This window comes from Cydia splendana, chromosome 8 (assembly GCF_910591565.1).
Source record: "Cydia splendana chromosome 8, ilCydSple1.2, whole genome shotgun sequence".
NCBI classification, from domain to species: domain Eukaryota; kingdom Metazoa; phylum Arthropoda; class Insecta; order Lepidoptera; family Tortricidae; genus Cydia; species Cydia splendana.
In genome coordinates this window covers 12,149,785-12,164,659 of record NC_085967.1, presented here as the reverse complement: position 1 = coordinate 12,164,659, position 14,875 = coordinate 12,149,785, and the positions used below count along the sequence as shown (strand labels likewise).

The window sequence follows — 14,875 nt, the reverse complement described above, 5'->3', positions numbered from 1 at the left end:
CAATAAATCTGGTCGGACTGCAAAAACTGCCAGGCTAAGGTGAGGCCGACCACTTTTTTTTACTGTCCTCAAGGTCAGGTATACTACCATACAAGTTTCATTCTATTTTTCGATGAGGTTTTATTTGATGAATTTTTGTCCAACGTTTTTGCCATTTGTACAAAATCTGCCAGGTTAAGCCTAGGCCGACCAAGTGCGTTGGAAGCTACTAAATGTCAGGTACCTCTACAGGGTAGGTATATTCTATTTTTTGATGAGGTTTGTTTCATGCAGCCGGCCACCGGACTATTATTTCCATATATTTTTTAAATACCACAATATTGTGATAAATTGCTCGTTTGCTATCTATTTTACTAGATTTTGTTGTAAAATTCAACATGTGTCATCATCCCTATTTCCTATTTTTTCATCTTGAACCCTTACCCATCTTGAACTGAATGAATGATTACTTAAATCTCGGTCTGCTCCAGATAACGGGCATCTTGCGAATAATAATGCTTGGAGTTTAATTGCGTTCGTATTTCGACACTTTCGGACTTGCTTGGCAGCTTGACTAAGTGCATAACAGAAGCCGGACGGGACGGACCGTAGTACATAAACAAATACATATGTCTGGTTTTTAGCCGAGGTTCCTTAATCTTTCTGTAATCAATTTAAATTAACGTCCAAATGTAGACATAAGGCTAAAAATTAAGCTTTACTCGTTAAATATCAATATATTTCACTCTGTCCTAGGATGGAGACGTTCCACGAGAGTGCGGGCCAGATGCTGCGCCAGTTCCGCGCGCTGCTGCACCGGCAGCCGCTGCCCACGCCGGCCGCGCGCCTCCTGCAGCTCACGGCGCTCAACATGTTCGCCGTCGAGGCCACCGTCAACGCCAAAGGTATTTATTCATACTCATCGCACACTGTCCTAGGATGGAGATGCTGCGCCAGTTCCGCGCGGTGCTGCACCGGCAGCCGCTGCCCACGCCGGCCGCACGCCTCCTGCAGCTCACGGCGCTCAACATGTTCGCCGTCGAGGCCACCGTCAACGCCAAAGGTATTTATTCATACTCATCGCACACTGTCCTAGGATGGAGATGCTGCGCCAGTTCCGCGCGCTGCTGCACCGGCAGCCGCTGCCCACGCCGGCCGCGCGCCTCCTGCAGCTCACGGCGCTCAACATGTTCGCCGTCGAGGCCACCGTCAACGCCAAAGGTATTTATTCATACTCATCGCACACTGTCCTAGGATGGAGATGCTGCGCCAGTTCCGCGCGCTGCTGCACCGGCAGCCGCTGCCCACGCCGGCCGCGCGCCTCCTGCAGCTCACGGCGCTCAACATGTTCGCCGTCGAGGCCACCGTCAACGCCAAAGGTATTTATTCTCACTCATCGCACACTGTGCTAGGATGGAGGTGCTACGCCAGTTCCGCGCGCTGCTGCACCGGCAGCCGCTGCCCACGCCGGCCGCGCGCCTCCTGCAGCTCACGGCGCTCAACATGTTCGCCGTCGAGGCCACCGTCAACGCCAAAGGTATTTATTCTCACTCATCGCACACTGTGCTAGGATGGAGGTGCTACGCCAGTTCCGCGCGCCTCCTCCAGTGCACGGCGCTCAACATGTTCGCCTGTACGAGTTTTCGCACTTGTATCGTAATGTACCTTAATGTCAACATCCAGAACATCAACATCCACGAACAATTTTAATTTTTAGATCTCAATTTTTTTTTTCTCGTCCACACATTGATGGGTTTCATTATTTGCCTTTAGTGTGTTAATTAAAACTATAATTGTTTTCCATCATATTTTCTTGGAAACGTTTGTACTTGTCATGCTACTTCAGTCAACCTCACTACTTTTTGTACCGAGACTGACTGAAATAGCCAGACACGTTCTTACGTTTCTGTGAAAATACGATGGAAAATAATTATGCACTACATCTTTACTACCTATATATTTAATGTCGCAACAATAAAAATGTTACGTTTCCAGTTGCATTTAGATAATAGGCACATATAGAACAATGTCGGGTGTATTTATAGTACTTCGAACAGTTCGAACCATTCGATCGCTTATTTAATTGACTCACAACATAAGTGGTACTTAATCTTTACATTGTAATATAGATACAGAAATTCTTGCAGCTACAGACGAGTTACTAATAAAAACTGCTAATTCACATCTAAAGTCAGGAACAGATCGCTTTTTAGTGATTAGACCGCCGGTTGTTTACCTCTTCTTAATTTGTTGTAAAGTTGACGAAATATAAAGTGAGCCGATCTTGTTCAAACTTGTTCGAGAGATCGGCTCACTTTATACTTTATATTTCGTAAACCTTACCTAGTCCTTGTATTGTTTTCTGTATTGAGGTGTGTAATAAAGAGTACATATATATTTGTATTGTATTGTATCGTATCGTTTACGTATAGGTGTTTTTTTTAATTAACGGTCAGATTCATTGGTCGATATAAAGCGTGCGGTGATTCCCCGTAGGTTAACGAAACGACTAGTGAAACTCATAATGACATAGGTACATATGTTATATAAAATCTCCCGCAACCCTGCATGCGGGTTCTATCGACCATTGGTAACGGACCCTATGGCATGTTTAATGGAAATCTTCCGTATCTACGCATCCCAAATTACATAAAAACTTGATTTGTCAATAACCTCCAGCAATAATGGATTTTTTCTAAATAAAATATTGCTAGAACATTTTTGAGCCCCCTAAGTGCCTATATACCAAATTTCAGCATGTCCCATTTTGATTTTTTCCATACGAATACCTAAAAAAATATTTTTTTCATATCGGCAAAATTATGGCAAAACTTTTATTGAAAGGCTTCACGAAAATCCGTTCAGATCAGCCCTCTGCAAAAATATCTGTCAGATAACACAGAAATAATTTTATAATTTGTAACATATCACTACACCTTATAAAAGAAAGTCCCCCGCCTCGTCTGTCTGTTTGTGTGTTTGTATGTTTGTTCGCGATAAACTCAAAAACTACTGAACGGATTTTCATGCGGTTTTCACCTATCAATAGAGTGATCCTTGAGGAAGGTTTAGGTGTATAAATTGTTAACACGTGCGAAGCCGGCGAGGGTCTCTAGTTAACAAAAGTAGCTTTATTCGCCACTAATAAACAGTAGGCATGTATAACACTTTAAACTCTCGCGTTTTGTACACATATTTAATTACACAAACGGGTCTACCGCGATATAATTTCATTGTTTTTACCTTTAATTCCGACGTTTCAGCTGAGTTGCACCAGCTGTGGTCACGGAAAGAGTGAGTTTGTGTAATTAAGTAGGCATGTATACCTAGTAAAGTTTTAACGACTTTGTACTCGCGTGTATGAGTTACGTACGGACGTGTAAAATCAAATCATTAGTATGGTAGTTGAGATAACTACCTAGTTGTTAAATAGAGTTTGATCTGTTTCTGTATGTATTTGCATGGAGTGACTCACAAATTGAACAATCGACAGTCGGCGATTTTTGAAATAAATTTGATATGAAAATAGGTAACATGTTTGAATAACAATTAAAAATACATAAGATTACTTGCGGTAAGCAGTAACTGAATATAATAAAGAAATGACTTTGAAAACACAATTACTGTACACAAGACAGGCTAAAATAGATCAGCGGCAAGCTTTAATAAAAATAAAACCGGGCAAGTGCGAGTCGGACTCGCGCACGAAGGGTTCCGTACCATAATGCAAAAAACGGCAAAAAAAAACCGGTCACCCATCCAAGTACTGACCGCCCGACGTTGCTTAACTTCGGTCAAAAATCACGTTTGTTGTATGGGAGCCCCACTTAAATCTTTATTTTATTCTGTTTTTAGTATTTGTTGTTATAGCGGCAACAGAAATCTATCACGGTTCGTGAGATACAGCCACCAGGCCACAGACGGACGGACGGACGGACAGACGGACGGACGGACGGACGGACGGACGGACAGCGGAGTCTTAGTAATAGGGTCCCGTTTTACCCTTTGGGTACGGAACCCTAAAAAGCCCTTTGCCAGCATTTGAGTGAAAACTTTGAATGAAACGACAAACTAGCACGACATACCATCTACTCCTAAGAGTTGAAAATCATAAGGGCTTACGAGGGGATTTTTCACTTACTTATTGGGAAAAAGTCGTGTTCTCCGTATTTTAAGGCTAGTTTTCACCATAACACTTTTCTAAAACTGAACTTGACTGGAAAATCTGAGTTAAAACTAGTTGTCACCAAGGCGAAGGAAAACGCACTTTCATAAAGGCGTTACGAAAAACTAGTTTTAACTAGGGAAAACACGTTTTCATATAAAACGGATTTTACGGTAGCATTATGTTGTATCTTCAAATCGCGTATCTCATCTGCGGACATCTTGGACGTTAAATATTTTCCTCTGTCATCGCGTGTCATAAAAATACTCTGGCTTTTGTTTTTTTGTAAGGAATACATTATTATTATCGTAATAAAGCGGCCTTAAACTCACCCAGTCCTGTTACGCTGGGATTATAAATATAGAAGGGCGTCCAGAGTTAACTATCCCGCAGCCCGTTTTTGTGCACGGATCGCTTACTTTACTCACTAGATGGAGCGAATAAGGACTCTTAAAGTTATTCGAGTATATACACTTCTATGCGTTCATATACATACACGCACTGGAGGATCTGCCAACCTTGTGGCCTAAATCGAAAACTTACACTTGACATAATACTTCACGCTAGCAAGTAGGTGCTGCCCTCTAAAATGTACCTAGGCTTCTCTGGGCATTGGATGATCTGCCATATTGTCGTTTAAATCAGAAACTTAAGATTTATAATACTTGACAAACAAGGGGCTCCCGTGCAGCTTCCTATGAAATCACGCTATTCTGCGATCGTTCAATTCAGTAGCGTCGACATTTACTATCTACATTTGCGTATGAAAAATAAAATTATCAACAAAACTTAATTTTCAGGGATTAACATCGGCTGTTTATACAGTCATGTGTGTGATAACTAGTGCAGCTTGTAGTGTTGAACTTTATCACTGCAACCATAAAATGTGTGGCAGCCGATTCTTTTTAAGTTTTGATTCGACCTTGCATAATGTAGAGTCTATTAGGAGTTAGTCTGTGTTTTTGCATTACCTTCTCACAAGTTGGTAACTCGTTTTTAAGCTTATTACCTTCTATTTTTGGAACTAAGCACACTAACGTACGCGAAGACGGGACTCGGGGAGCGACCTTGTGGAAAAATAGTCACATGCACAAATGCACGCGGACTTGCGTGTCTAATTAAGGGATAAATATGATTATTTATAGTTTCTTAATAGCATTCTTACATAGGGTTAGTATTTATTATTTATTAATATCCTTTACTGATATATATCTACTTAGTGTTTTGTAAATAAAAGAGAGTACATACCTTTATACAGTATAGATCAAACGAATGCCAATGTAGTCCCACCAATTTCATCTCCATGTATCTTCAGCGATAAGTAATGGTTTCGGAGAAATAACCGATGTTAAGTTCTTGACGAACCATGCTTATGCTTACCTAACTTTTGTAACTTGATTATTTCAAAAACTGTGAATAGCCCTGACAAAATAATGGTCAGGAGAACAGGATCTACTATATATTAACTAGAGTTGACTGAAAACCAAATTATGTTGATTTTTTTGAAACCATAAATTTTCACTGAACATGCAAAAGGGGGTCAAACAAATCGGAAACTTTTCGGGCCGTCTATCATTGGCCTTTATTTGATATCCTCTACATATATATTCCGAAACGTTTACCCCATGTGATTTAGGAGTACTGAACTATTTAAGTATTTACCATCCTGCCCGTAAGGACTACAGAAAAAAAATAAGTGTTCTTATATAATAATTTCTGATTTGCTGAATTAATTTACTATGGGTAACTTCTAAAGGCTTCTCCTAATTGAATCCCAGAAATTAAAATAAAAAATTTAACAGAATATTAGTTTTTTGCCGTTTCATATTTTACCGAACTGTTCTCTTTTATTTATTTAAAAGGTATCATGAATGAGAAATTAGTTTTGTTGCGTTTTAAGAGACTTCAAAGAAAAGTTTCTCAACTACTAGAAGTAGGCCCCATTGTCATCAAGTCAGACTGTGATGACGGGAGCCTTCTGGGAACTTGTGGGAACTCCAGCGATTTCAATATTTTTTAAAGTAACACGTGAATTTCCTTTCGAAGAGAACCGTTTTTGGAAGTAGACGAGAGTTTAGCGAAGTCGGTTTATTACCTGTGAAAAGTTACGAGTAATACTCGTATAAGTTATTATGTATGCAATTGTAATTGTAATTAGCCTTTATTATTGAAGTCAGTTGGTAGTATATATTAATTCGGTTTTATAACTTTAGCTTCAACTCGTCCTTTGACGTAGGCCTCCTCCATAGATTTCCATTTTATTCTATCTTTTGCTGTTTGCATCCATTTACCTCCTCCTATTCTTTTTAGATCATTCGACCATCTAAACTTCTGTGGACCACTCTTTCTTTTATTATATCTTGGGCACCACTCTACAAGGTCCTTTGTCCACTTATCTAGGGTTTCTCTCATCATATGGCCTGTCCAGCGCCATTTTTGTTCTTTTATTATTTTAGTTATTGTTTTTGCCTTGATTATGGACAATTTGACTCTGTCTCTAAGTTTTATATTAAGTATGCTCCTTTCCATATGGTTTTGACACACATTAAGTTTTTGGTGCTGCTTTTTTGTAAGTCCCCAGGTTTGGCAACCGTAAGTTAATACTGGTATTATACAATTATTGAAAACTTTAAATTTCTGCCTTGTTGGTATTTCTTTTGCCTTAAAAACTTCTTTCAAGGACCAAAACTTTCTCCATGCGTTTGTGGTTCTTTTCTCAAGTTCCTTATCTGTCTGGTCTTCAGGTGATATTATTTGCCCAAGGTATACATATTCATTAACATAGTCTATTTCATTTCCATGGAAATGGAAATGGAAAAAAAAAGGAAATGTATGCAATAACCAAGGTTATTGTTATTCTAAGAGATACAATATCTAGCTGGCATTGATTAGCAAGGTAGTCAATTGGCGAAATTAATGTATAAAGTGTGCTTGTAAATGTGGTTATTTCCTGTGGCTCCGTCCGGGCGCAGTAAAGGCTTGTAATTACAAATTACAAGTTATCGGAGGTTGATGCACCGCGCTGCCGCTGCCTGCGCCCGCGCCCCGCTCCAATGCACCGCGCACATTTGACGGGGACAGGTTCAACAAACTGACGCGCCGAAGCCGCAGTGACGACCTCTCTTTTACACCATTACGCGTAATGATGTTTTGGATTATTTCATAAATAAATTACAACTTATTGTCGGTTTTGTATACGCGCCTTTAAATCAATTTGAGAAACTTTACAACTGTCTTAAATAATCCTCGCCATAAAGTTGTATCGGGTATTGGACTCGTAATCGATATGGTCGAACGGTTGGCGTGGAAGTCATGTTTATTGAAGATATCTTAGATAACAGCGCCCTATTGCGTCGCAGGTGCAATCCGTGCTGTGTATTTTTAGCTCTCTATTTATACCTGACCGGATCGAGCCGGCGAGCGACCGAGTCGAGTCCAGCGAGGCGTCCCAATCACTCATTTAATGCCCATGCTCTGCACTTCCCTGACAAGTGGACCGGCGAATGACTCCCAAGCTTAATCGCACCTCTAGTCTAGGTCTAGATTACCTTGGTAATTTATTTGAGGAACTTGTCGAACGTGTTGCTAGAAATAGTAAAAAAAATGGTTATACGTTTGCGAAAACTGCGGTCTACGAGTAGTATTCGTGACAGTTTAATCACGTAAACGAGTAAACATAATAATATGTAGTAAAGTCTCTGATTGATTATGGTTCGCTCGCTTCAAAACATAAACCGGAGTATAATAAGATACAGTCGAGATTCTTTAATGTAATTATGCAATTACTGGCCATGCTAACTTCCCTTATCGCCAGGCTTGTGGAAATCCCTACAAAAATACGCTGATTCCTGGAACTTGCCTCGGGTATAATTTTATGTTGGAGTATTTTAACAGGACTACACACCGCGGGTTGAATATATACGATCTTTTTATATAACAGGATATCATTTAATGTTTTTGGTGTAAAATGTTTTATACACAAACCCATAAAATAAAGTTAATGCTTGGATTATTAGACAGATTCCTTTTAATTTTTATGGGGTTGTGCTGCATACCATGGCGTACTTATTCTGTTATTTAATTGAATCCCGCCGTAGATCAGTTACAGGACGTTACGGGACTGATGATTCTATGGGATGACTCGGGATACATCCTTCACCGAACAGTGCCTACTCTTGGTGTTACATTAGCGCTAGCTTGATACAACGGCCACTTAGACTTAAAGTTTTTTTATTATCTATCAAGTTATCTACTTATCTCACCGTTTGGAGCCAGAGAAAAAAAGCACGATACGATATCGTGATAATTTTGATGTCGCGTATTCTGTTATTACTTGAAAGCTTTTATACTGCGAGGTTGCAGTTATTGCTATTTAGATTACTCACATATTACATATATATCTACGCAAATGATGTCTATATTAAAATGCGAGTTTTACGAAACACGAAATAATAAGAGCATTTTTAACACGAAGAGGATTTACGGAAATTTTCTTTTTATGAATCAAGACTTTGTCCTAATTATAATTTTTATTGAAACCTACCTATAAGGTACGTGCTTGTAATTTTAAATATTTAGTTGTCATTATTTGTATTTTTTGTAACTTACCAGGGAGCAATGCGTCCGGGCGCTCCGCATGGCTAGATTGTGCGCTGGGCGTGTCCCTGCTGATGTTCGGCGCGATGCTGGAGCGCTGCTGCGCGTTGCTGCCGGAACCTGAGCAGTCGCAGCACCACGCGGACGCTCTGCTTCTCCTACCAGCTATCAAGGTTCGGAATATTTGTTTAATAACGTTAGTGTGGTCGGTGTGAAACTACAGCGCGTTGCTGCCCGACCCCTAAAGGGGCCCATTGATTAACAGTCCGCCGGATGGTATCGGCCTGTCAGTTGTTCGGATCTGTCAAAATTTTGTTCTGACAGGCTGATACCGTCCAGCGGACTGTTAATCAGTGGGCCCCTTAATAGTCGCATTTACACATGCATTGCATTAAGATAGGCAACGTTTTATGAGCATATTAGTCGGCAGGCGACGTCTAGCTCATCTCGTTGCTGATCGCCATGCATCCCGGAAGCTGTGACACACTTCAACAGTAAGATTTAGGAGACACACCGTCATAGACGCAATGATTAGACCTGTTTACAACTCTGATTTAGTCATTTAATTTAATTACTAAACTACCGTAATTTCATAACTGTACTTAGATTTTAGTTCTTAGTTACCTCTGTAAATTTATTTCTAAGTGGGCTAATGCTACTTAACGATGCCCTATCGCTTACCGTTACGGGTTACGCGCGCTCTTAGGAGCCGACTCACCCGACCTAACAGCTATATTCAGCTAGCTCATTTAATGGGTTACTGAAACTAATGGGTAAATAACAAATTAATTAATTAAGTCGATGCGCAATTTAGCTACAGAGCTATTTTCTGACTTGGTTAGCAACAGGAAACTTATATTCAACCGTAATTTTTTCGCTTATTTGGCCCCTTGTAATCGTAGCATGTTGATCGATTTGCATTTAAGAAGTGTAGCACATGTTAGTCTTTTTATTGTATCTGTAATATATAATATATAAAAAGTAGGTTCCCAGTTACTCGTTTACACACGAAGTTATGTCAAAAGCTATAATATAGCGAAATAAAAGTGAAATATTACAAAATTATAATGAAATGGTTTTCATAAGTTTCAATGAAAAAAGTGGAACCTGAACGCCATTTTCTACAGAGCTTTGCTGCGTGTGATGATGGAATTGGCATTAAAGATTAATTTATGTATTCTATGAATAAGTGGTGTACTCTTGAAATGACTTAATTTGAATTAAAAATAACTTTATTATACAATGTTTGTAAAAAAAGATGCGATATGGATTGCTGTAGGTACACGCGGAATAATGAACGACATAATAGCAAAATAAAAGTGAAATTTAATAGCTATAGTACAATCCAATGGATTATTTTTTATTTATTTATCGAGTCTGCTAGTTTACTGAAACTAGCAGGTAATGAAATGGGTAGGCAATCAATAAATGCCTTGCTTTTACCAACTACATTCCGACCTAGTCATTAAGCAGCTTGGAACAAACGTATTTTCAAACGGCGTTTTTTTATTTTGTTTTGCAATATTTATCCTCCCCATTGGCGCCCAGAACGGCGCCTATGCTAATTTTAGAGTGAAACATTTTTTCGTTTTTTCACCCTAGGTACATGTCGTGGCGGGAGCATTTAATTTTATTTGTTTCTTTTGTCTAGGTGTGGTCGGATTGGATGCTATGCCACAGTAGCGTTTGGAATCCACCGCCGTCCTTCGACAGTTTCGAAATAGGGTAAGTTCCTTCGAATGCTTATAGTGGTGTGCAGTAAACTGAAGTTTGAGCTTGCCTTATAATATGGTATTAAATAAATGTATGTTTTTTTATTAATATAACTAAATATAGGTACTTACAATTTACAAGATATAAAGTGGATTACTAAACGAAATTAAGAACTAATATAACTTTTATTTTAATTCCTCATTTATAGTTTTTCGTAAACTTTGGTACCTTAATTTTTGTTGATTTACATATTTACATTTAATAAAAGAAGTAAATTACAGCCGTCATTTGGGCTTTTGACACTTGTGCACAAATGTTGCCATACTTTACTTAAGTAATGCATATTTTATAATAGGTACAGAAATTTACAAACTTATAATAAAATGTATTTTTGTTTTAGAACTGAAAGTAGTCCATGGGACTGGCTCGCTAAACTCATGAACATCCTCGAAGACCTCGACGATAAGACGATAGAGTTGGAAAGTGAATCGAAGGAAGGTAAATGACAAGTCTATTAGGCAATCGTGATATAAATTTGTAACATTAATAAAAAAATACACAAGTATATGTTTAGGGATTTTTTTTTCCGTGATGTTTGGGTTCTTATATTAGAATTTCGAACCTTAACGATCGAGCTTTGCACATTTGCCTTATTAGCGTTCCCTGTTATATATGTTATGAGCATAGTCGACTGCAAACCAAAATAATAATACCGAACAAATACAAATAATTTATTGAGAAAAGTATAGTACAGTGGTTGTTCTTAAAGACTTAGAATTTTTAGAGACAAGTGGTTTACAAATGCCTATACTAGGATTCCCTGTGTTTCAGGCAGCGAAGGACAATATTAATTAATTTTTAATTATTCACTGAATTATTATATAAGTAGTACACAATGTAAGTCTAATCACCTTAACAAAGAAGTAGGTTCGTAAGTATTAAATATCAAAGTTCAGAAGGTACCTAATCATTTTACGACAATGTATAAGTTCTCTATATCATCGTACGTCATTTTTTGAAGGGCGCGTCGTAGTCGTAGAGTGTTCTTACAACAAGCATAGCTAAGTGGGTATAAATCTAGTGTTGCATTTAACCTGTTGTACAAAATATAGATTAATAGTTGGTTCATAATAACAGGTACCTATCTCATATTAAAACCTATCTAATATTAATATTAAAATTCTAATATTTACAATTATATTATCGTAAAAGCAGTCTACATCACCACATTAAAACTTTTTACATTACATTTATTTATGTAACGCTTTTATAGTCCTATCAAGTCTATTAAATCGAACGATAAAACAAAATATAAGAGTGAATTGGCTCCTTTATAAATTAAAGATTACGAGCCTTTACTTAATAAAGTATGATCGTTATTTGAAGAGCGAAGATGGAAATAAATCGTGTCGCCTGTGTGCGTATGATAAGTTTAGCCAGAGTAAGTAAGGATGATGGTACATGTTGAATTTTATATAATAATTGTATTAATTTGATAGAAAACGGGACGCGTACGCCTATTTAGGATCTTTTTCTAATCATACAATAACAAGCTACCATCATTACATTCCTTACATGAGATAAAGCAAAGTTTACGATCGAAGTAGTACCTAATTAACTTGTATTCTGCACGGCTGCTACTATCCGCATTGTAGTCAATTGTTTGTAAGTGCTGTTTAGCACCTACTGTGCGTTTCCACAGCTGAGTACAGATTGAACCATGACTTTAATTAAATGCTTTTATTCGTAACTACGTAGCACTAGAAAATAGTCGTAAACAAGTTTATTATATTCGTTATTTTATAAAAAAATAATGATATAGTGCGCAGTCTTCTATTGAGACAAAAAAAAGCAGATATACATTTTTAATTTTGTGTGAAAAATACTGGCCATTTCACGGAGTCGTAATTTTAGTGTGCGCATCAGTAACTTACGTTTGCGTGCTAACTGAATCTGAATCCATATCCAATATGCGGCTGGCCTAATATCGGCCTTTGTCATAACTAAAAGGAGGAAACTGTTCCTGCAATTGTATTAATATTATTATGGCAGGTTACGTATCGGTGCGATTAGCCGAGGACTCGTCGCTGGCCGGCTTCACGCCGCTCATGTACATGGAGCCGGCGGCTGCGTGGGCGCGCGCCGACCCGCCCGCCAAGCACCACGCCGCCGAGCACGCGCTGCGCACCAGGAAACTGCTGTTCTTCGGCACAGAGTGAGTATATACCTAGGTAACGTTAGGGTGTGTTGACACGTCGCCGACTTCACGTCATGTACAGTAAGCTGCAGAGTTAAGTGACCTCCCTGTAAACAAATTTATATGCATGGGGGGGGGGGGGGGGGCACTTCTATGCAGGGGAGGCAGCTTACTATACATGACAGTGTACAATACACTGTACAGGGAGCCTAGCCAAGCTGACAATCGTTGATAGAAAACGCCTATCGAAACTTAAATAATGTATGGAAATAGTCACGTGACTTTGTAGCATCTGTCATCCCGATACATTTTGTTTGTTTTCGTTTGGCGTTTATCGATGACCGATTGTTAGGTATCTTGGCTAGGCACCCCAGACACAAGGGTGTGTTCTTTGGTCCAAAAAAGTAAAAAATAATAATTAATTTAAGTAGTACAGGTTGGATCACTTGGTCTTATTTATTAGTGAAACAATAGTTAATATTGAGCTATATTCCAAAACAACCTGCTTGGTTTTAGATACCTGGTGGGTGTGGAGCCGCCGGTGCTGCGGCTCGAGTACCCGACGAGCGGCGCCCCGCGCTACGTCAGCGCCGTGCAGCACGCGCTCACGCACCACACCCCGCTGCAACACTTGGTGAATTAACATGACTTTAACCTAGTAGTTATACTGAAACACACCTGATATGTCAGCAGAAAAAGGCGCAAAATTCAAATTTTCTCTTCTTCCTCGCGTTGTTCCGGCATTTTGCCACGGCTCATGAGAGCCTGGAGTCCGTTTGGCAACTAATCCCAGGAATTGGTGTAGGTATTAGTTTTTACGAATGCGACTGCCATCTGACCCATCAACCCAGAGGGTAAACTAGGCCTTATTGGGATTAGTCCGGTTTCCTCACGATGTTTCCCTTCACCAAAAAGCGACTTCAAATTTTTATGGGAGTACAACCCTTTGCACCTACATTTTTTAAAATTTGCCGTCTTTTATTACTGACAAAGTCGCTGTGCCAAAGTATATATGCAATTGCGTAACTACTTAGCGCACAACATCTTCGCAAGAGCCCATTTACCTACGTTTTAACCGTACTCATTTCGAAAAAAAAACAATGGCATATAATTATTGTTTAGTTTAATACCAAGCATAGGCGTCCATCTTAGCCTATTAAGACAGAATAATAGCCCGTGTTATGGCCTGTATATAGCTGCCATAAAGGAATGAATAAACGCGTAGAAACATTCATAGAAAATAATAAGCGTAAGTTTTCACACCAAAGCTGTTGTATTCTTTTTATCCGTATTCAATTTTAAACGGTAGTTTCATTCAGTTTTATATTCCTTAGTAATTTTGTGATCGTAAAGGCGAAATAGGAATAGTTATTAATCCATTATTAAGAGTTAGTATTATTCCGTTAGTCCATTTAACGATTGTACCGTTAGGTGTTATAAGGATTTAATTGAACATCCTGTTCTCAATGCGAGTTGCTGATATAAACTACCGGAGTAATGATTTGGGTGATTTTGTGTAATGGTATTAGTATTACTCAACGAGACACGAATTTAGTTTTTTTTTGTATCTTTTTGCATATTTATTCGAGATGTCGACCCCCGCTGAATACATATGGATACTCATTGTTTGAGTTTTAGCAGCAGCTTTGTACCAACAGCTATACCTACGCGTAACATTGGTGGACCTTATCTCATTGCAATACGGTTGGTCGATGGTCAAGAATGGTCGATACCTGTGTCGACAATGGTACATACATTGTAAGACATACAGCTAATGTTTGTACGTCATGTTTAACCAACTGTCGCAAGAACTATTCTCAAATATTATTGTAAAGCAAATCCACTCGCGTATGATATGTATTCTTAAATACCAGTTCGCGATAGGCACACCTATGACCTAACAATTCCTGGACATAATGATAGGCCGATCTGGTTTGTTCATTTGACTATGCTTAATTTAACGACCATTTTTAATTGAAATTGCAGCAAACTATTTTACAGCAATTATCTGCTATTATCGACGTTGTAACATGTTTGCAATTTTAGTCGGTATTTCAAACACAAGACACTAATTTCGTCCGCATCAGACCATTTAAGGTCCCGTAGGTTCGTGTTCTTCTCTCTCGCTGAGCGTAAGCGCGAGCGAGATTGATGTGCGTGCTCGGGACCGCGGATATCATATTTTTGAATTTTAATTTGTTGTAAGTTTTAACAAAAAAAGGTAA

The 14,875-nt window shown here is 38.8% G+C and overlaps 1 protein-coding gene across 1 annotated transcript in view; it reads left to right on the top strand.

Moving 5' to 3' along the window:
• LOC134793175 (telomerase-binding protein EST1A) overlaps nt 1-14,875 on the top strand; it is a 50,550-nt gene that overhangs the window by 17,547 nt on the left and 18,128 nt on the right. The window contains exons 14-19 of the mRNA XM_063764763.1: nt 736-884; nt 8,756-8,913; nt 10,392-10,465; nt 10,854-10,951; nt 12,506-12,668; nt 13,167-13,284. Coding sequence (XP_063620833.1) covers nt 736-884; nt 8,756-8,913; nt 10,392-10,465; nt 10,854-10,951; nt 12,506-12,668; nt 13,167-13,284 — 760 coding nt within the window. The remainder of the gene's footprint in view (nt 1-735; nt 885-8,755; nt 8,914-10,391; nt 10,466-10,853; nt 10,952-12,505; nt 12,669-13,166; nt 13,285-14,875) is intronic.